Here is a 23,816-nt window from a genome sequence, read left to right on the forward strand (position 1 = left end):
AAATGGTAAAAATTAATAAAATATGGTATGCTTACAGATAAACTCTGTTATAATTGTCACACAGACACTGGTAAACCACGTTCGCATTCCACACAAAACCACACATACAAAGCGTCGTCAAAAGTCTCATTCTTAGCTTTATTAGCTTTGCACCGATTAAACTGTCTTTTGTTATCATTTTGAAAAAAAAAATTCTTCGATTTTAGTTCTATTTTTCTTCCAATCCGATACTGTAGATGTACCGACACCATAATATAATGCTGCAAGATTCACCTTTATCAATTCTACTTAATGCTTCTAGTTTCTTTTCCATTGTCACTACAACATTTTTACGTTTTGTTGCCCTTATAGACAAAAGACACGCAAACACAAAATCTGAATAAATTTACGAACGATTACAAAACGGAAGCGAACAATAATACGACTTTACTACACACAATACCGTCTCTGATGTTATGTTATTTAATAACAGTGATGACTAAGACCATTGTTAAAAAAAGAATTTTAATAGTCTTTTCTAAACAATGCTAACACAGACAGTTTCAAAAAAATAAAGGATAATACAGGTTCCTGTTGTTTTCGACAATGAATGTGGTGTACCATGAGTCATTTTTACTATGCTATATGTAGTTCAATCCGGTTCCATTATCTCTCAAATATTATATTACATAGAGTTGGTACAAAACCTCGTGAACCTTGAAAATGCGTATGTATAACCGAAATAAAATGAAGCCAAAAACATACGACTATTTTATTTGCTGCGAATTGCGCGACAGGATCCCATCTGCACCCTGATATTTTCAGTAATGTCGGATTCATCAGTCGTTTCGTTCGTATATTGACGTCACCAAATGAATGAATTAGGTTCACGAGATTTTGTAACAGCAATACATTTTTATTGTTGAAATGTTTGTCTGATAAAAATCGGTTCGGGTTAGCCGGAGTTCCGGGTTATCGGGGGCCGACTTATCGGGGTTCCACTGTATAAATGTTCTTCCACAAACTGTCAGAAGTCTTACTGTAACCTCATAATTTTCTGACTTATAGTGTTGCAAAAAAAATGAATTTGGGATAAACAAATTAAATAACTTTTAAACTATTTGACCAATTGCTTTTAAATTTAAAATATAATTTAAGCACCAAAAGTCTCAGCAATGCCTGTAATAAGAAGGTTCTAAGTTAATTTTTACATAAGTTATGAATATTTATAAAAACTCAAAATTTATGACTTATTTTGCAATTTTCTAAGCAACCAATAAGGATAGACATAATCAGAGAACGCCATATTGAAATTTTTTAGACGATTTATGAGCTTCTTACTCTCAAATTTGTTTAAAATCCTTAACTTTTTGGTTATAGATGAAAAAAGCGAAAATTTACCGTTTTTGATTTTCATTTGTTTATAACTATGTATATCATCAAAATCGACTGCAGGAAACATAAAGGTTAATAATATAGATGTCCATGTCCATACTACTCAAAAAATTTGGCTTCAGCCTGGAGGGGGATGTGTCACGAGAAAAATCTTATTTCTCTGGACTAAAAGCCAAACTGAACATCGGATACTTCTATTTCTTCACGTATCCGTCTATAAATTCCTCTCTGCCGTATTTTCATGGGTAGACTAAGTAGTAGTCTTATGATCCTGTAGTTTGTGTCTTTTGTATATCTTTCTTGTTTTTGTAAACAGTTGCTAATATACTCCCTTTGCATTTGTCTGGAATTTGTCCCAAGTTGATCGTGTAGATTGTATACGCTTCTGCTTTAGATTTTGATTTTGCTACTGCTACTTTCGCTTCCTTTTTGGCGAAGGTATAGTTTTGAAAATCTGTATCCTACCTATTGTCTTACCAATGTTTATATTTTCTGTTCAAGTTTCTGTTCTTTTTTATTTTTCTTGAACTTCATTTAAGCTCCATCAAATACCTTTATTCTCAAAATCCTTTTCTGACAATTTTCCAAGAGATGAAAAACTTTAGTTAATACTCTGGGCTAATTAGAAAAATACTACGAAAAGTTATTTACCAGCAATTTTATTGCTGGAATCGAATTTTATGATTCTATGTAATAATAATATAGGTATGCAAAGTCCGCAGATAGTGTGCTACTTTTTTTATAAACAAAATGGCGCCCGAAAATCGTGTTTTTTTTCAATTTTTGCTCTATAACTCCAAAGATTTTTATTTTACACCAAAAACACTCAAATAAAAATTCACCGTCATTAAATTCTGCATAGAGATGTGATTTTCCAGATTTACTTAGACGAAAATTTTCTCCGAAAAATGCGTGTTTTTCCAACATAATCTTTAATTTTCAACTAAAATTTATCATTAATTAAATAACTTGGTAATAGAAAAGCCCTTTTCGCATAGATTGTAATTCCAGAAGCCGATGGATATTGAATAAACAGTTTAGCAACAATTGAATTGTTAATTTAAAGTTTACGGTCGCTATAATAACCACAATAATTATGATACATAAGAGCAAATATGATTTTTGTATAAAAAGACACTGTATAGTCGGTTCGCTAAACTCAGACGCAAATGGCTAAAGATCTTAGTATGTAACTTTTTCGTTTTTTGCCAATTTTGACAAAATTTGCAAAATTACTAAATATTTAGTAATGATTAATTATTTAGTAATTATTTTTTTGGCAATTTTATCAAATTGTCAAAATTACTAGCTTAAATCACTAGCCAGTTGAGTCTGAGTTTAGCGAACGGACTATACCTATCTAATGTAGTTTACAGAATTGAAATTGGACTATTGAAGCGGCCTCAGAATTATTTTAAAATTATAAACAATTTTTTGGCTTATAATCAAATGCAATATCTCGAAAAATATTAAATTAAATTAAATTATGAAAACGGTATTCGAAAGAGAGCGGCAGGATACTTCTTTTAAAAGAAAAAATGTTTAATTGTGATGAGTGGTTACTGAGATACAACCGGTCAAATTTGACCGACATTTATGGCAAAAATATAAACAATAGGATCATAATTTTCAAACCATCACCTTTTTGTTTCGGTCCTCTTTCTTCACACCAATTTTTATATCTTTAAAATACTCAAAACATATAATATTATGATAAAAACTATCGATATTACGAGTGAAAATTGCCAAAAATAGCAAAATTCCAATCAAAAATTAGGTTGGAGTACATGTAATCTCAAAGTTCAAAATCGGTATACGTTAAAAAAATGCATTTTCTTGGCTTTCCATGGAGCAATTTTCTTCATTCTTTTTTTGTTCCCAAGTAACTCGAGTAGAGCCATCCAGCTAACGCATTATTAAATATGAAACTTGCTTTTGTTTTATTATAATAAATTCATTTATTTATTATAGCAAAATTTTTAAATTGTTTAAATAATTATACAACTTTCAAATGAGAATATTTGTGATTTTAACGTTAAAAGGTACACTTGTAAGTTTATCTAAAAAAAGTCTACAACTGGAAAAGATATGTAGTTTTCTTTTCTTATAAATAAATTAATCTACTATAACAAAACAAAAGCAAGTTTGACATTTAATAATGCGTTAGTTAGATGGCTCCACTCGAATTACTTGGGAACAAAAAAAGAATAAAAAAAACTCCTCCGTGGGAAGCCGAGAATATGCATTTTTTAACGTATACTGATTTTCAACTTTGAGATTACATTTCCTCCAACCTAATTTTTGATTGGAATTTTGCTATTTTTTGCAATTTTCACTCGTAATCTCGATAGTTTTAATATAATAATACATGTTATGAGTATTTTAAAGATATGAAAATTGGTGTGGAGAAAGAGGACCGAAACAAAAAGGTAGTGGTTCGAAAATTATGATCCTAGTGTTTATATCTTTGCCGTAAATGCAGGTCAAATTTGACCGGTTGTATCTCAGGAACCACTTATCACAATTAAACATTTTTTCTTTTATAGGAAGCGTGTCCTACCGCTTTTTCCAATACTGTTTTCATGATTTAATTTAATTTAATATTTCCTGAGATATTCTATTTGTTTATAAGCCAAGAAATTGTTTATAATTTTAAAATATTCCTGCGGCTGCTTAAATAGTCCAAGTTCAATTCTGTAAAGTAGATTAGATAGGTACAGTGTCTTTTATACACAAATCATAGTTATTCTTATGTATCATAATTATTGTGGTTATTACAGCGACCGTAAATTTTTAATTAACAATCCAATTGTTGCTAAACTGTTCATTCAATTTCCGTCGGCTTCTGGAATTATAATCTATACGAAAAGTGCTTTTATATTACCAAGTTATTTAATTATTGATAAACAATTATTACTTATCTAAAATTTTAGATAACAATTAAAGATTTTGTTGGAAAAACCCGCATTTTCCGGGGAAAATTTTCGTCTAAGTAAATCGGGAAAATCACGTCTCTATGCAGAATTTAATGACGGTGAATTTTATTTGAATGTTTTTGGTGTAAAGTTAAAATCTTTGGAGTTATAGAGCAAAAATTGAAAAAAACACGATTTTCGTGCGCCATTTTGTTTATAAAAAAAGTAGCACACTATCTGTGGACTTTGCATACCTATAATATTAATATATACAATCATAAGATTCGATTCCACTGGTAAATAACTTTTCCCAAAAATGGCCTATTCCCCGATAATCTGCCCAGACTATAAGTATATAAAAATATTTATTTTAGTGGCGAGTTCGAAAATATCCAAACATTTAATCCATCGGACAACACAGGTCTTATTAAGTGGACTGACAACTGGATATCATTTTTGGACAACATGCTACAGTTAAAAATTCTTACCACTGACACCAGGTTACTTTATGTACCAACGTATATTAACAGGCTTAAACTACCAGCAAAACCAGTAATGGAATGGATTAATAAAAGTTACTTGGAGAAGCAACTAGAACCTATTTTACCGGTTTACATTAACGAGGACACCTCTGAAATAAGGTATATATTATACTTTATAATACAATATTAGTATGACGTGCGTATTTATAAAGGAATGATGATGCGATGAGTTGTTATTATACGTTTTAGTTAACACATCTGTAGACCAGGGTATTTCGTACCAAAAACACAGGAATAAATCGATTTTTAAATACAACACCTAGAGAGCATTGTATTCAGGACGATGTCAGGAAAAGCATCTACTATAGAAAAATGGGTGGAAATGCACAAAATCTATCCAAAAGAGCCAGTCATCCAAAAGATTAAGGGCCAGATTTTGATATTCGGGTTTTTTTTGGGGTAGCTGAGCACGACTACTCCATCAGAACCAACCCTTGGAGCATCTGGTGGCCAGTATGAATGATAAGGCATGTTATCTTCTGGAGTTTCAAAGGTTTTCGGCCTGGAATGCATGCAAATGTATTACTAGGAGTTATTATTTTTTAGTCGCTGAATACGAATACGAGATCAAAACCGACCCCCAGGCCACCTAGTGCTCAAGGTCACTCTTAACACATATTATCTTTTGGAGTTTGGTCAGTTTTTGGGTACCAAGTGCACCGAGGGTCGGTTATCATGGCGTATTCTTATTCAGCGATCCCAAAAACTCCTGACTAATCTGTTTGCATCAATTTAGTGCAGAAAATCCTCAAAGTTTCAGACGACATGCCGCCTTAGCAGTAAACCTGGGCTCCAGGTGCTCCGGTGGTCAATCCGGGTGCTCCGAGTGACAAAATCTGGCCCTCAATAGGCTTATTTTGACATATTTATGTACTTTTGGATGCATTTTATGCACTTTAAAATGCAACTATGCATTTCCTCCCATATTTGTATAATAGATATTTTCCTGACATTATCCTGAACACAATGCGAAAAGTTGCTCAGTATTTAAAAAATGTGTACTAGGAAGATGTTGGGCATTTAAAACGTTACAAGTTACAAATACGAAAATACAGATTTAAAATTATGTATACACCGTTCTTAGGCGTCAACGCCCTTCGGTAGGGATCTATGGGGGAGTTTCACCGAGCCGCAAGCCCTTATCTCTTGCCGTACTGCTCCCTCATAGGTCGATCAGATGCCCGCATATTCCAGACTAAGCGCCAGATTCATATTTAGAATTTTATACTGGCGCGTTAGCCTTTTTGTTTTTCCGATGGCCTGGCTTGGGCTTGAACTCTCGTACCTCTCGTCGAAGAGAAGTGCGGGTCAGCCGCTACTCGCACTGAGCTATCCGATCGATTTAAACCGATTTAAAATTGCCTACTCAATACAGTACAAGGATTAGATAAATCAGTATTTTGTAATCAGTACTTGTACTCAGTACCGCTGAGTAACGGTATCAAAAGTAACCGTTCCAAGTCCGTAATGATTTTGCCGGTCTCTACTCCCAATTGAACGATCATCAAGGAACTATCGAGTCGAGTGTATGCGCGAGGCCATCTAATGCCATGGAAATTGAGTAGCTTATCGATAGTACAGTCGAACCGAGTCGAACCCGCTTATTAGAATAGCCTTCGTGCCAAGCAGAACTATTCCTATAACGGGGATATTCTAATAAACAATCATTGGTTGCTAGTAAAAACGTTTCGGGACCTCAAATTTTTATTTCTTAAACCGGGATATTCTTATAACCGGTATTCTAATAAGCGGGTTCGACTGTAGTTGTGCGACTTTTCAGTCAAAAGGCGATCGAGGAGGTCTTGTGATTTTTTTGTCGAGCAACTATCGAGTTGACAGTATGCGCACTTCAATATATTCATATAGACTTATGATTAGTGTGACCAACTAGCCCGAATTACGAAGTCGTGTCCCGGCGTCCCGGATAAGGCTTCCGGGCCATCCGAATTTTCAACGTTTTGGTAAAATTCTATTGTGAAATTTTGAATACGTTATTCTTCTAAGAATTCGCATCAAATTGAATTGGTGTTTCTAGAGTGTAATACTAATATCACATTCAAAACGCTTGCATTTTATATTGCGGTATTACAGTTCTACAAAAACTCAAACCCTTGACTTCTTCCCGTTTCTGTATTTTAATTATCGTCTTCTGAAAGACGATTCAAAAACATGAATATCAAATAATGATAATTATATTTTGATATTAATCTAAGGTTCTATTTACATGGAAATCCAACATCAGTTAAATTTTCTAATTTTTCCCTTTTTCAGGACGATTTCCAGATTGGAAGTCGAAACATCAAAAACTAATAAAAATGTAATTATCATTATAATCCATCCCATAAAAAAATGTTTGTCAACATAAAAATGTTAAATAATCAGTAAAATTATATTAAAGTTCTATATTTAAAAAAATGGAACGATTTTCATTGAAAAGTCCCGAATTCTAGGTTTTTTTTCAGCCTTGTCCCGAATTTCACTGACTTAGAGTTGGTCACACTATTCATGATACGACATATCTAAATAATGTTTTGACTTTATAGTTGTATGCGGTAGGCTTTAGCAGCAAAAAAGTGGGCCGAAATATTTGTTATTTTCTGTTTTTAGAACTTTACAAATATTTTGGCTATTAACACGCAGTTTTGACTAATATTTATATTGTATTAATTTTAGATGTGGAGGTATTGTAATTCAAGGTCTTATGGCAAGTTCAATTGCCAGAAAGAAAGATGTGGGAATACCAGTTTTGGAATCTCATATATTTGTTCCGAACATAACCGAATTGGAACTAGAAGAATCCGTGAGAGTTAACCTTCAAATTGTCTATGAAAACTTGTTAACAAAAAAATATAAATGTATTGAACTTATAGACGAATTTGTTACACAAGAATGTACTTTAATTCCTCTAGTACAAACGGCTCTAGGAGACCAACCACTCCTACAAGCAATTGTTAAAATATTAGCTAAAAGTCGGCCTGAATATGTTCCAGAAGAGATTGAAGTAGAAGATAAAGAACTGGATGCTGAAACTGAATGCCATCTAGTTATTGGGTCCAAGCTGATCGGAAGAAAAGATGTAAGTCGTTAGTCTCCTAAAACACTATGTAGCTGTAGCCAGGCGCAGATACAGGGGGGGTCAACGGGTCCATGGACCCCCCTATTGTATTTAGTCTATAAGTATTTTTTTATTATTTATAATTTTTTTCTGTTAACTCTAAACTTTAAGCCATCAGTACAACACTAAATTACACGACAACCACTTCTGAAGAATTGAAAGAAGCCATAAAATCTAATAAAACACCCTTCTCTGAAAAATAATCTACAGGCGCATTTGTTTGGGTACCGGTGGAACCATTATTATTTATTTTGCTCAACAGGCCATGTAGGCCCTGGGCGTGAAAAACACAATTACATTTTTTTTTACTATACATATCTAAAATATACAATATTAATTTGTCTATTTAAAAAATACATCATATAAATATATACATATATATATATATATATATATATATATATATATATATATATATATATATATATATATATATATATATATATATATATATATATATATATAGCTCTCATTTTACAATTCATGGCACATTCTTCTGTTACAATTTCTCTTGCGCTCTTCTTACCACTCCTCTCCATTCTTTTCGGTCTAATACCTTGTTTCTCCAGTATCTATTTTTAATTCTCGTAAATCTGCTTGGACGCTGTCAAACCATCTTTTACGGGGTCTTCCTTTCCTTTTTTTCCCTACTGGTTTCCTGTTCAATATCATCCTGGTCATTCTATGGTTTTCCAATCTTTGCACATGTCCCAGCCATCTTATTCTATGCGCCTTTATTATTGCGGTGATTTTTGGTTCCGTATACAGCTCTTCCAACTCTTTATTTGTCCTTCTTCTCCATCCCATTTGTGTATTTATGCCGCCGTAAATTGATCGGAGAATTTTACTCTCCCATCTTTCTAATCTTTCTTCATCTGCCTTTCTTAAAACCCATAATTCAGCTCCATATACAACCGTAGCTCTAATCACTGTCTTGTAAATTCTTTCTTTTGTTTTTCTTGAAACAAACTTCAACTTCATTAAGGATCTCAGCATTCCGTATTTCTGGTTGCCTTTTGTAATTCTGGATTCTATTTCTTTATCTTCATGTCCATTTTCCTTTACTTTCACACCAAGGTAAGTAAACTCTTCCACTCTGTCAAAACTGTATATGTAATCTTTCTCCCCTTGTATTTTTATAAACTCTTCATTGTCTTGCTGTGTATCACCCATTATCATGTATTTAGTTTTCTTTTCATTTATATTTAGACCAAACCTATTTGCTTCTTTTTCTATCTTTTTCACAATTATTTTCAATTCTTTCTTTGATTTTGCTAATATTGTTAAATCATCCGCAAAAGCAATACATTGATGTTCGTTTTTAAATATGGTTTCTTCCATTTTTTATGCTGCAATTCCTCATTATTACTTCAAGAACAAGATTGAACAACGTGGTTGACATCGGGTCACCCTGCCTGACTCCTTGTTTGATTTCGAAGTCCTCTGAGATGTCTTTCCACACTACTTCGCTTTTCGTTTTTGCCAACGTCATTTCAATCAAGCTAATCAATTTTTTGGGGATTTGTAGTTGTTTCAGAGCACGGTACATTTCTTTTCTATTTATACGATTATATGCCTGTTTGAAATCTACGAACAGCGCATACAGGGCCGTTTTGTACTTATAGGAATTTGCTTGTAATTCTTTTAGCGTGAAAATCTGGTCTGTTACCGAACGGTTGGATCGAAAGCCTGCCTGGTACTCTCCCACAGTATCCTCCATGTATTCTTCAGTCTTCCACGTATGCATTGTGCTATTATCTTATACTCTGTCTCTAGGAGTGCTATTCCCCTATAATTTTCACATGTTTGTTTATCTCCTTTTTTATGTATGGGGCAGATTCTAGCCAGCATCCATTCATTTGGCATTTTTTCCTCTTCCCATATCTTTTTCACCAGCCAATATAGTTGGTCGTACAGTTGTTCTCCTCCTGTCTTTAACATTTCAGCTGTTATTTCTGTCGCTCCTGGACTTTTGTTGTTTTTAAGTTGGCTGATTATATTTATTACCTCTTGTTTTGTTGGCGTCTCCACTATCGTATCGTTTTCTTCCATGTTCTGTGTTATGTCCATCTCGTCCTCTTCAACATTATTTAATAGCTCTTCGAAATAATTTTTCCATCTTTCTAGCACCTGCGCTGTTTCACTTATTAGTAATCCTTCTTCATTCTTAATATAGATGCTTCGGCTCTGATATCCTTTGTCCATTCCTTTAACCTCTTGGTAAAATGACCTTATTTCTTTAGTTTGAAATTTTTCTTCAATTTCCTTTAGCTTATCTTCTTTGGATATTCTCTTCTTTCTCCTACATTGTCTTTTCATTTCCCTTCTTGCGTCCCTATACACATTTCTGTTATTCTCATTTTCTTTTAATATCATTATTTGTCTAGCTCTCCTAACTGCTTCAGCTGATTTTTCACATTTTTCATCATACCAGTCATTTACTTTTCCTTTTCTCACTGTACTGTTTAGAACTGCCTCATTTGCCTTCATTACTGATGCTTTTACTTTCTCCCATCTTTCTTCGATTTCCATTTCTTGTGCGCATGTTGCCAGTTCTATTTCTATTTTCTCTTTATATTTATCTTTTACTTCTTCACTTTTCAATAGGGTCGAATTGTATTTTCTCTTACCTTCCGTTCTTTTCCTTTTTCCCTTCCCGGTCGCACCCCAGTTTCTCATGCATGTCACTCTTACTAGGTAATGGTCTGAATTGCATTCTGCCCCTCTCATGCTTTTTATTTTTGATATAAAATTCATGTCCATTTTTTCTATTACTACATGATCTATTTGGTTAATTGTTTTTCCGTCGGGCGACTTCCATGTCCCTTTGTGAATTTCCTTCCGGCGGAGTTGTATACTTCTGATTACCATATTTCTCTCCATTGCAAAACATACTGCTCGGTGCCCGTTATTATTTGTTGTATCATGTTTGCTATGTTTCCCTACTATGTTCTCATATATATTTTCTTTTCCAATCTTTGAGTTGAAATCGCCCATTATTATTTTCATATCGTATTTCGGTGTTTTTTCGTATTCCTCCTCTAGTTGCTCATAGAACATGTCTTTCTCATCTTCATCCGCATCCTCTATGGGAGCATGCACATTTATAATACTTATATTTCTTCTTTCCCCTTTCATTCTTAAAGAACACAGTCTGTCAGATATCGGCTTAAAAGCTATTACCCTTGATTTCAAGTTTTCCTGTAGTATGAAACCTGTTCCTCTGGTTCTGTCTTTTCCATCACTTTTAAAAAAGGTTGTGCTCTCTACATCCACTATTTCAGTTCCTAATTGTTTGGTTTCTTGTACTGCAAGCAAGTCCAATTTATATTTCTTGACTTCTCTTACTAGTTCTTTCAGATTGCCTGCACCATACGTCCCTCTCACATTCCAAGTTCCAAAGTTTATTTTTCGTATATCTTTCTCATTTGCCTTAATCGTCGCTTCGGTCGTTTTACTGTTACATACCGTTTTTAGTTTTTTGAACTTTGCTGCACCTCAAAGTGGTTCACCTTGGCGTTCCACTTCCAGACTTCGTCGTTTACTGTCAGTTTCTGGAAACCAATTTTTTACATTCTTTCCTTCTTCTTTCTCTTTCTTTGCTCGTTTTCTTATTCTTCCTTGTATTTCCCTTTCTATTTTATTCATATCCTCATTAATGTATATCTTTTCCTGGCCAACCTTTTGTAGTTTGTTTTTATTTACCATTATCTTTTCTTTATCAGTTGCGTTCTTCAGTTCCACCAGACAGGTTTTATTTCCTAACTTCGTTGCCCCCTTAATATTTATTTCCACCTGCAGTGTTTTAGCGCAGAAATCCTCTATCATTTTCTTTAATATATTCTGATCGTATGTATTTATGTCCATTCCTTGTATGATTACATTGTTTCTTCTCTTTTCTTTTTCCATTCTATCCATCCTCTCCTCCATTTTGTCCATTTTTTGCTTCATATCATTATTTTCCTTTTTTATATGATCATTTTCTTCCCTTAGTTCCTTAATCTCCTGTCTATACTGCTTCTGTTCCTCTTTCATTTCCTGAATGTCAGTGGTTAGTTTTGCTAACATTTCTAATACTCGATCCATTTTATCTTCCTCCAATTTTTCTCCCCCTTCGCCCCTCCGCCTTTTGTTTTGATTGGTCTCCGTATCATATTCATTGTCACTACCCATTTTTTTCCTCGTGCTAAAGCTTCAGGACAGAAGGTTGCGATTCTATAGGTCTTGTAGTACTTGTAGCCCCGCGCAAGTGACTATTGACCAGTCGACCCGGCGGATCTCCAGTCGACTCCGGTGGAACCATAAAAAACGGAAATATTTTTCTCAATTCAAAGAATAACAAAAATGATATTTTTAAAATGCAAATACATTACACTGGGTATAAACCTTATCTCATGAAAAGTCACGTTTCACATTTACGATACAATAAAGATATAGAAATTTGTATTTTACTAGATAGTCCATGCGTACCTACTAATTGATGGTAGAAACGTTAATCTTTATGGTAAAGAACCACCAGTGAGATTAATAGTCGTGAATTGTCTATCAATCCTTTTGATACCGTAGGTATCTGGGATTATATAGTGTAATTTATCCTTAGAGTAAGTGTGAGTCGTATTGGTGCAATGAAGAAAACATCCAATTTATGACCCTGAATGGATACAACATCGCCTCTTATTTTTGTCGAAAGTTCCATATCCATGGAGGATCCATCATCTACACCAAAGCTGATATTATTAAATTCAAAACATTAGATGTCTCCAACTTTAGTGAAGAAATGGTGTGTGAGTGCTGTGCGATTTCTCTGTTTATAGCCAATAGGAAAATTTGTGTTATTAGTGTTTATCGTTCGCCATCAGGAGAAGTTCAGAGTTTTCTGTATAAATCACATAATATATTGGAGCTATGCAGTAGGTCACATCATGATATTTATATTTGTGGGGATCTAAACATGGATTATCTTGTCATGTCTAATAATAAGCAATCTTTTAACGAGTTTTTAGTAAGTTATAATCTGAGAGTCACGTCTGAGGTTCCTACAAGAGTTTTCTTAGATAAAGTGGGTAAAACATCATCTACAAAATTGGACTACACAGTACATATTGACAAATATCGAACCACATCTTTATAAGTCAAATGTTTTCGAGGGACACTTCAGTGACCATAAAGCATTTTCCCTTAGTGTAAATTTGGAAGCCAATAAAGTATCGAAAAAAGATAAAAAAAAACCCATCAAAATATGATGATGTTTAAACCAGGGATTTCTTCTACAGTTTTTGATGAAGTTTCTTCACAATAAAATTATTACCAAGTCTTGTGATATTGCTAATTCGTTTGCCTCATATTTGCTACAATTACAGAATACAATCTTCCAACTCATTTTGGCACATCGTTGCCTTCTTCTTGTACTACCTCAAAAATTTGTAACCAAACATTTTTCTTTTTACCCGTAACTCCAATTGCAATAAAAAATACAATCGATCAATTAAAAAATAAGCCTAGTACTGGTATTGATAACATATCTGTAAAAATAATAAAACTGATTAGTGATCATATATCGAGTCCTTTAACCCATTTTGTTAATCTCTCAATAACAACCAGCCAATTTCCATCCATATTTAAAATGGCAAAAGTTATTCCAATCTTCAAAAAGAATGACCCTCATGATATTTCAAATTATAGACCAGTATCTGTCCTTAACATAATTTCCAAAGTAATAGAGAAGGTTGTATACAAGAGAATGTTAAATTTTATAGAAGAATACAATTTATTAACTCCAAACCAACACGGATTTAGACCAAAAAAGTCGACACTCACGGCTGCATGCAGCTTGTTTGAGCGTATTTATGATGAATTAGATAGTAGAGACCACGTGGCAAGACTATTTTTTGATCTATCACGAGATTTTGACTACTTGGACATAACATTTATTCGCAATAAATTATATAACGTTGGTTTTAGAGGGATATTTCTAGAATGGGTAATAAATTTCTTAAGTGACAGGAAGAGTGTTGTTAAAATTAAAGAATCAAGCTCAGAGCCATACACGACAAATAAAGGAGTACCGCAGGGATCCGTGCTGGGACCATTATTATTCCTAATTTTTATTAACTATCTACCAGATGGCATAAGGGCACTTATAATATCAATGTTTGCTGACGATACCTCGTTAATAGTCTCTGCACGTACACTCGAGGAATTAAAAATGACAATGAAGACTGTTGTTGACTGCTTTATATGCTGGTGTAATACCAACAGACTAATATTAAACATTGACAAGACAGAAATTATTTATTTTCATTCATACAACTTATCTACCAATGACTATATCTTAACCATCCATGATAGAAACAACATGTTATCTTCCACCCACTCTACAAAGTTTTTGGGTGTGTTCATTGATTGTAATCTGAAATGGTCTGAGCAAGTGAATTCAGTGAACATGAAATTCAATAAAGCTTTTTATGATGCTTTATCTCGAATTAAAAACACACTATCCATATCGGCATTATAAACGTTTATTATAGCCTTGCTTACAGCGACATGTGCTATAATGTAATTTTATGGGGGAACTTAGTAGATAGTACCAAAATGTTCATTACCCAAAAAAAAATTATCAGTAGTAATTGCACAAGAGCTCTAAAATTATTGAATTATTCCCGAGTGTCACTTTGGCAGTTTTAATTTCACGAGCCGAAGGCGAGTGAAATTATGTCAAAGTGTCACGAGGGCAAAAATTCTATATTAATTTTAGAGTTCGAGTGCAATTTGTTGCGATTATTTCATGAATAAAACTGCTCAAAACCAAAATTTTATTGTAATTTATTTATGTAAGTACAAATTAGTGCAATTAAACACACAGTTGTTATAAATATGTATTTGACGATTGAAAGTCATCACTTTTATAATTTTTAAAACATTTGTCATTAATGTCACTGAATGTATTTTTTCCTAGCAACGAAGGGCATCTGACGTAATATGCTTAACTACGGGAGATTATCAAAAATTATCGATTTAATTCAGACTTCTGTAGCTTTCTATTGGTCAGAATCTCCTATGAATGAAATAATCCGTAAAATTTTTAATTGGGATTATCAACAATCTTGTAAACCAATTTTTATTAAACATCAAATTTTAACTTTCTACTGCCTATATACCTATAAATGTTTACTTTATGTACAAGAGGAAATAAATACATTTCCAGTAAATGCAGACAATCACTATTACAATACAAGAAGTGCTGAATCTTTACGAGTTCCTAAACACAGAACATCCAAATTTCAAAATAGCTTCAGATATATGGGACTGACCTTATAAAACCATTTGCCACAAACTGTGAAAGAAATACCACTTTCCACTAAATTTAAAAAAAAATGTTAAAGATTTACTCTTAAGAAAAGCATATTATTCTATAAATGAATATCTGGAGGACAAACTGCAGTAGCTTCATATTTTACTTGTAAAAATGTTATTTTATATATTTTATGTTTTGTCAATTTTGTTACACTGTGAATATTGTATTATACACATTAATGTTTTTTTATATACTGAATTCTGTAGTGACGTATCCTATACATTTATTTTGAATGTCTTAAAGGATCAATAAAGTATGACTATGAGTATGACTATAACTATGGCTAAATCTGGAAAATATAATATTTTTGAGGTAAGTCTGCCCCCCCCCCTATTATGTATTTCTAGATCCGCGCCTGGCTGTAGCTTAAATTTCGTCCCCAATTGAGTAATATAGAATGTAGTTCACCATTTACAAATATTTTAAACTAAATATTTGCCCTGTCTTGTATGTGTTGTTAATTCTTTGTTGTGTCCCTTTTTAATTTAAAGTAATTTTGAAATTTTCAATTCAATTTTATATAACCTGACTACACAAGTAGACTCTCGACCAGTGAAGTCATAGAGCAAATTCGTATGGGGTTCGATAGTTATATCTGTTAAAGCACCTGATTTTATCATTTGACATTTTATTATTAATTTTCCATCATTTAGACCTAAATCCTATTTTTTAATTTAAGCAATATTCCAGGTATGATGGTTGTTGGGGGTGGTTTTACCATAACGTGAGGACGTATAGCAGGAATACACTTAACTACGGTGAACAAGTAACATATATAAGTGTATTCAGTTGACAGATGATTATATTATTCTGTTACAAACGGTAGCAAACCCCCAAAACCAACTAACTCAATTGACCCGAATCTATCCAAATTCCCTTATTCATCATTACATCATTATGTAAATATGTTTGTCTATGTTTTTTCATTACTGTGTCAAGTTTATCGTTATAACATAAACAACTTTGCTGATGTCTGCAAAATTACTTGCGTGAGTTATATACTTCGCAAAATTAAAACAAAAGAATAAAACGACTAAGTCCATACAATTGGCCAAAGATTTAACTTCATAAAAACACATTATTAACTTACTTTTTAAATATATACACCATTTTTAGGCGTCAACGCCCTTTCGGTAAGGATCTATGGAGGAGCAACACCGAGCCGCAAGCTCTTATCCCTTGCTGTACCGCTCCCCCATAGACCGATCAGACACCAGCTTATTCCAGACCAAGCAGTAGATTCTTTAGAATTTTAGACTACGACGTTAGCTTTTTTAGTTTTCTATTCACCGGCCGGGGCTCGAACCTCGAACAGTGCGTCAGACCTCTAGGTTATCTGACCGACTTACTGACCGTAACTTACTTTTTATAATTAATTGTGATATTAATACGAATATTTGCAATGTTTATTTTATTTTAGGTTTTAAAAACTACAACCCAATGTTTAAAGGATAATGGTTTTCTTATATCTCGAGAAGACATCAACTTCGATAGTTCCATAAGTGAAGTAGAAGATTTTACTGTATTTACCGTACACAATACTCCTTTAGAGACTCTGGTTCTTCTTAAGAAAAATTTCAAAACCAAGGAACTCATTGCAGTTGAGATAGATAGATCAGATGATTTATCGTGGATTGAGGAACTAAAGGATATCATTAAGTCAAAAAAGAGTGATAATGTCTTAATTTATGCTCAAAATAAACCTTTAAGTGGCATTATGGGATTGTTTAATTGCCTGAAGCAGGAAGGTGATAGTAGTTATATAAGGTGCCTCTTTGCGTTTGAGACCGATCAGCATTTTGGCAAGGATGATCAATTTTATAAAACTCAGTTAGATAAAAATATGGCAGTAAATATCTGGAAAGATAACAAGTGGGGTACTTACAGACATCTACTCTTAAAAAACCTAGATACTGTTGAATCAGAACACTGTTTCGGAAACATCACCGTTCGAGGAGATCTTTCCAGTCTAAGATGGATCGAGAGCACTTACAAATACGACATGGTTGTACCAACTGAGAAGCAATTGGTGTACATTCACTATGCTTCTCTTAACTTTAGAGACGTGATGACAGCTTCTGGAAAAATCAATGCCGATGTAATAACTCAAGATAGGATTGAACAAGAATGTGTTCAAGGATTTGAGTTTTCAGGATACACTGCCACGTAAGCCACTAATATGTATAACATTAAATTAATTGTATTACAGTCAAACGAAATAGATATACAGCGTGTCTACTTAAGTTGGAGATATAATATGGGAAACTTTTTTATTATTAATTTTACGAAAAAAAGGTATTCTTCATAAAAAGTTCTGCATGCTCTAAAACCTAAGATTCAATCATCATATATCAAATTTTATCAATATTGTACGAGGTATGTCAAAAAATATGAATTTCGTTCAAGGGTAATAAAGTACCTTTATTTCTCTGAATATCGAAAATTATTATTATGAAAAGTTGTTTGGAATTAAAAACCAAGATCAAATATGTAATTACATGCTTCTAATTGAAAAAAATAATATTTTACAAATTTTTCTCTTTACGAATACCCAACGTCATTTTTATTTATTAAAAATTAATATGATAACTCCTTTATTATTCATTTTACGAAAAAAAGTTATTCTTCATAAAAAGCTCTGCATGGTCTAAAATTTAAGACACAACCATCAGATATCACATTTTGTTAATTTTATACGAGGTATGTCAAAAAATATGAATTTCGCTCATGAGTATAGTACCTATATATTTCACAATATTTCAATTAGAAGGATGTAATTACATATTGAAACATAGTTTTTAATTCTAAACAACTTTTTTAATAACAATTTTCAATATTGTGAAAAATAAAGGTATAGTATTTTTACTACCAAAGCGATATTACGTAGGTCAAAATTTTTGACGTAAGATAAACATGGCAATCATGAAAAGTCACATTCTAATGTTTTGACAGTTCTCTTACGTCAAAAATTTTGACCTACGTAATATCGCATTTGTAGTAAAAATACTATATGTACTTTACTCCTGTGTGAAATTCATATTTTGTAACATACCTCGTATAAAATTAACAAAATGTGATATCTGATGGTTGCATATTAGGTTTTAGACCATGCAGAATTTTTATGAAGAATAACTTTTTTCGTAAAATTAATAATAAAGGAGTTATAATATGGTTAATAAATAAAAACGAAGTTAAGTATCCAATTTGAGAAAAATTTGGAATTTTTTTTTTTTTCAATTGGAAGCATGTAATTGGATATTTGATCTTGGTTTTAAATTCCAAACAACTTTTCATAATAAGAATTTTTGATATTCAGTGAAATAAAGGTACTTTACCCTTGAACGAAATTCATATTTTTTGACAGACCTCGTATAATATTGACAAAATTTGATATATGATGATTGAATATTAGGTTTTAGAGCATGCAGAACTTTTTATAAAGAATAACTTTTTTCGTAAAATTAGTAATAAACAAGCTGAAAATGCGAGCATTATCATAACGAAAACTTTGTTTATTTACGTATTTTAATTCCTAATATGGAAAATTGCTATTCTGAAAACTTATTTAGAATTAATAATTATGTTTTAATGTGCAATTATATCATTCTAATTTAAATGTTATGAACTATAAAGGCACTTTACTCTTGATCGAAATTCATATTTTTTTATATACCTCGGATAAAATTAATAAAATTTTATATATGATGGTTGCATCATAAATCTTAGACCATGAAGACCTTTTTATAAAGTATAACTTTTCTTCGTCAAATTAAAAATAAAAGAGATATAAATGAAAATGCTGTTGGTATCCATAATTTGAGAAAAATCTTCAAATATTTTTTTCCATTAGAAGGATGTAATTGCACATATCAGACCATATTTTTTTATTCCAAACAATATTATTTCATGTAATCGGTTCGAGAATCTCAGACACAACTGGCTAGTGATTTTAGTCAATAATTTAGCCAATTTGGCAAAAAAATAATTACTAAATAGTTAATAAGTACTAAATAATTAGTAATTTTGGCAAACTTCGCAAAAAACAAAAAAATTACCTACTAAAATCACTAGCCAATTGTGTCGAGTTTAACGAACCGACTATAATAACAATTTTCATTTCATAACGAATGGAACAGTCCATTTATCATTAAAGGGGAGGGCGTATACTCGTATAAACTTTTTTAAAGCGGTTAATAAATTATTGCTTTTGAAATATACTCAAACTGTATTTTTGTACATCTTATTTATTTTATATAATACCTAACTAAATTCGCTATCAAATGTCATTGATATTTTATTAATACTTAATTTAAAATTTAGTTTGACATTCACGAAGTGTCAAACTCAAATAATGTAAATAACCAAATCGAGATTAAAAAACTAGCCTACTTAATAGCAACGATTTCAGCTGAGGTGTAGTGTGTCGGCAGAAGATAAATGTATTGTGACGTCACATTTTAGAGTTTGAGGTCGATTATCTCGAAGACGGTTAGAGATATCGAAATGCAGTTTTCAGATTTGCATTAAGAAGAAAAAACTAAATAAGAATACATCGATAAATCTGATCTGAGTATTGCAGGAGCAGGATCGGCAACGCAATAACACACACACTTTTGCGAATTTATAAACGAAAAGTTTTCGTTGAAAAGTTTCCCATATATGTATTTCCAACTTAAGTAGACACGCTGCGCTGTAGACGTGAAAATATTGCGCGCGCTAGCAAATTTCAAATTATGGCAGAGAGAGCTCAGTTGATCGACAACCGCTTAGCTGTTTATGTCGATAGTTTTAATATAGGGCCGATTCGCGACGTTGCCAAGTTTCGTGTAAAATCTCAATTTTTATTAATAGTGATTTTGAATCTTCTATTTCTTTATTTAATCTAAAAATGGATCAACAGTGTAAATTGAAACGAAAAACATTCGCTTGGTTTTAGCAGATGTCGCCACGACATCCATGCCATCATGTTTTTCGATGTGAATCGATACTAATAGCAGCCCGAATTTTAGTTTGTTCAGAGATGATCATATATGCACTCTCTGATGATAAGCCACAACATATCCCTAGAGACAAAAATGAGACATTTAAAATGTTATGTTTTCTATATATTATTGTATGGAGCGGAGGCATGGACGCTTACACACACCACTATTAAAAAACTGGAAGCGTTTGAGATGTAGAAGGAACCGACTTTTTAGAAGAATGCTGAAAATATCCTGGACAGCAAGGATCAGGAACAAGGAAGTTCTAGAAAGAATGAAGAAGGAATCGTAGATTGTGTTCACCATCAAACGCATAAAACTGCAGTATCTGGGACACGTTATAAGAAATCAGCTCCGTTACTTTCTGCTGCAGTCCTTATTGCAAGGTAAAGTCAAAGGTAAGCGTGGACCCGGTAGAAGGAGAATATTATGGATGCGGAATTTGATAACATGGTTTAAGACAACTTCAACGGAGCTGTTTCGAGCTGCAGCGAGCAAGGTTGTGATTGCCAATACGATTTTCAACATCCGAAACGGATAGGAACCAGAAGAAAATGATGATAACCTAATAAGGCTTGAAACCGGTTATGGTGCTTATGATGCTCTCTGAACGACTTGAAATATAAGACAACTCTTGTTTCGTTTTACAACTAAATAATTATTTATGAATATCAGTTGTTAATTTAGAAACACAGGCTCAAAAATCTTAAACTGATAATAGCAATTGAATAAAAAAGCACAGGGTTCATATACGAATACAACCTCCATTTCAAGAATTAACGTTAAGTAATAAGTTGCATTATGTTCTACTACAGTCCGTACAATATAGATACCGTTGCACGTCATTATCTACGTCAGAGATCTAAGTGACATTGTTGCCCAATTACAAAAATTTTTTAAATTCATTTTAAATCAAATATATCACATATAATTATTGCAAAGTGAATAAAACGAAATAAATATTCAATCGTAGGCGTAACCAGGGGGGTTTTCGGGGTTATAACCCCCCATTTGGATGTATTTTGAGCTCTATACGCTTAACACCATTACTACTCCATACCTCCCAGAGACGATCAAGTAGTTGTAACCATGATACTACGACAACCAGAGATAAAGCCACTTCGAGAATAACTTTCAACCGGTGCGCGCATGACGTCAGCGCCCGACAAACTTGTACGAAGTCATGGGAAAGCATAGAGTTTTATACGGTTTTATACATTCTCGTGTTATTAAATAACTGAAATTGCCGTTCGTCTGTTCTGTTACACTGTTTAATTTATACTTTGATGAATTATTATAATCATACCAGTAAAATAATACAATATATGTAGGTACTGTACTAAAAAACGTAATAGTTTTTCACTGCAAAAATTTAAGAGGTTTCTTGACATGCAGAAAACTTTAAATAAACCGCGTCAAATAAAAGATGGTTTATTAACAAATAATAAAAAAACTAAAGTTTCAAAACAGTCTTAAAATTACAAAAACAAAATTAAGTAGATAGATTTAGGTGCTTTTAAAGGGGTGGCCGTTTAGCCTATTTCACTGCTACCTTTTCAGATCTATTGTGGTCCTCTAATTCTAGATTACATTCTTTAGTCTGGCCCTTTTTAAAAAGTCTAATAAGCCCCAATTCTCACCGCACATTCTTCTACATTTGCCCAAGGACATAGTAGCTTTCTGTGTGGTTTTCAGGATATGAGTATTCCATTTCAGCCTATGATCAGTATAAACCCCAAGGTATTTTGTTTTTTTGGCAAATGAAAGCTCTGTTCCTCCCAGCACCGGTAGTTTGAAGCCTTCTAGTGCTGTCCTTTGGGTGCAGTTGGCGATTTGTTTTCTGAGCATTGACTATCAGTCTCTCTTATTTACACCGGTCGTCAACTATATTTGGGGCTACTTACATTCTCCCAGACACCAGCTTGGCAAACCTGTCCCTGATAACGATTGATATATCGTCAGTGTATCCTAGACAAGAAAGTCTTCTGTGGAGAGATTTTTGAGATCATCTACCAAGGTTTCTCAAAGTAGAGGTGACAGAACTCCTCCTCGTGGACAGCCTCCAGCTACTCTTGCTTTGATGGTTGCTTTAACTAGAGTTGATATTATTATCCGATTCTCCAGGTATAACCTTATCTATCTGCGTATTACCGCAGGGATTTTTATCAACTATCTATGTAGTCTAGATCCGCTAAGTTTAGTTTCAACAGGGCCACCACGAGAAGGGTGCAATCAAAGATTACACACCCCCAATCAATGTTGGGAGTACCCAGCGGTCTTGGGATGGTTTAAGGATGTGCAAAGTCCTAAGACTCTCCAAGCAAAACTCATCTCCAGAGATTAGTTCTTTTCCCGCTCAGCTTTACGCCGACTAGAAAAAGAGCACATCCCTCGGCCCCAAAAAAAAACAAAACAAAAAAAAACAACAAAAAAACAAAATAAAAACAAAAAAAACAATATTACATCTGATTCATTTTACTTAACGATTTTTGCAATTATTTTTTTGTATTTTAGACTTTTCTTTCAACTTTTGGTTCAAAATTCTCATTCGAAAATACATCCGACATCTAAAAAATTGTTTTTTCACATCACCAGATATTTTAACATGAACTGATCGTTCCAATAAAGATTTTTGATAATTTTTGATGCTAACTTTAATGTTATGTCCCCATTGAATTGGCAAAAAATATTTTCTAGTTCACGACAGTTCGTAAGTAATATTCTGAAGGCTTCACCAAACCCCCTTCTGAGAGATGATTTGCCCACGAGGAAGAAGTGTTACTATTTGTAGAACTGCCCAAACTCTCTTCATGTCGTAGCTTTAAAGCTATGAAACCAGCTAAATTTTCTAGTCCATCATGTTACAACTCTTCCATTTCAAAATCTGTTTGATGGTTTTCATTTTCTGAAGTTACTGGAAGATTTAATTGACTAAAGAATGGTTCGGTTATCATCACTGAATCTACTACGTCATTGTTGTAACAATCAAGATTCAAAGAGCTTCCTGATTTCATGTTTTGAAGAGACATGTTTGTTGTTTCTGGAAGGTTACTTACATTAGCTGAGAGTGAAATAACTTCATCGTTCCGACCCATAATAAAATTACGAAGACGGTATTTAAATTGCAAAGGAGACGGATGATCATGTAAACCTCCAAACGCACGTATTACTGAGAATAGTCCTTCTAAGCAATCTTAATTTAAATTACCTATATGTTGTTATATAATTGATGTTGAAATCTTTTTTAAATCTAGAAAGAGTAGTCGCAAAGATTTAATACTAACTATAATACCATGCTGAAAGGGCAGTCATGACTATTTCTAATTATATTTAAGAATTTTATCCCGAAAATATAGCTCTATGCTTTCCGAAAACTTTCGCAAACTGCATAAAAATATCAAACCCAAGTTAAAAATCGAACATTTGGCCTGGCGTTTGTCGGTCAGTGACGTAGGCGTAGAAGAGAGAGAGAGAGACAGGCTTATTTATGGGCGTGGCTTTATCTCTGGTTGTCGTAGTATCATGGTTGTATCC

The 23,816-nt window shown here is 33.0% G+C and overlaps 1 protein-coding gene across 3 annotated transcripts in view; it reads left to right on the top strand.

The window, feature by feature from the left end:
- The window catches only part of LOC114325674 (fatty acid synthase), a 239,338-nt gene that overhangs the window by 119,655 nt on the left and 95,867 nt on the right, over window positions 1–23,816 (top strand). For all 3 annotated transcript variants that reach the window (XM_050646364.1, XM_050646363.1, XM_050646365.1), the window contains 3 exons: window positions 4,664–4,930; window positions 7,505–7,907; window positions 16,721–17,466. In XM_050646364.1, the coding sequence (XP_050502321.1) occupies window positions 4,664–4,930; window positions 7,505–7,907; window positions 16,721–17,466 (1,416 nt within the window). The remainder of the gene's footprint in view (window positions 1–4,663; window positions 4,931–7,504; window positions 7,908–16,720; window positions 17,467–23,816) is intronic.

Source organism: Diabrotica virgifera, chromosome 3 (genome assembly GCF_917563875.1).
Source record: "Diabrotica virgifera virgifera chromosome 3, PGI_DIABVI_V3a".
NCBI classification, from domain to species: domain Eukaryota; kingdom Metazoa; phylum Arthropoda; class Insecta; order Coleoptera; family Chrysomelidae; genus Diabrotica; species Diabrotica virgifera.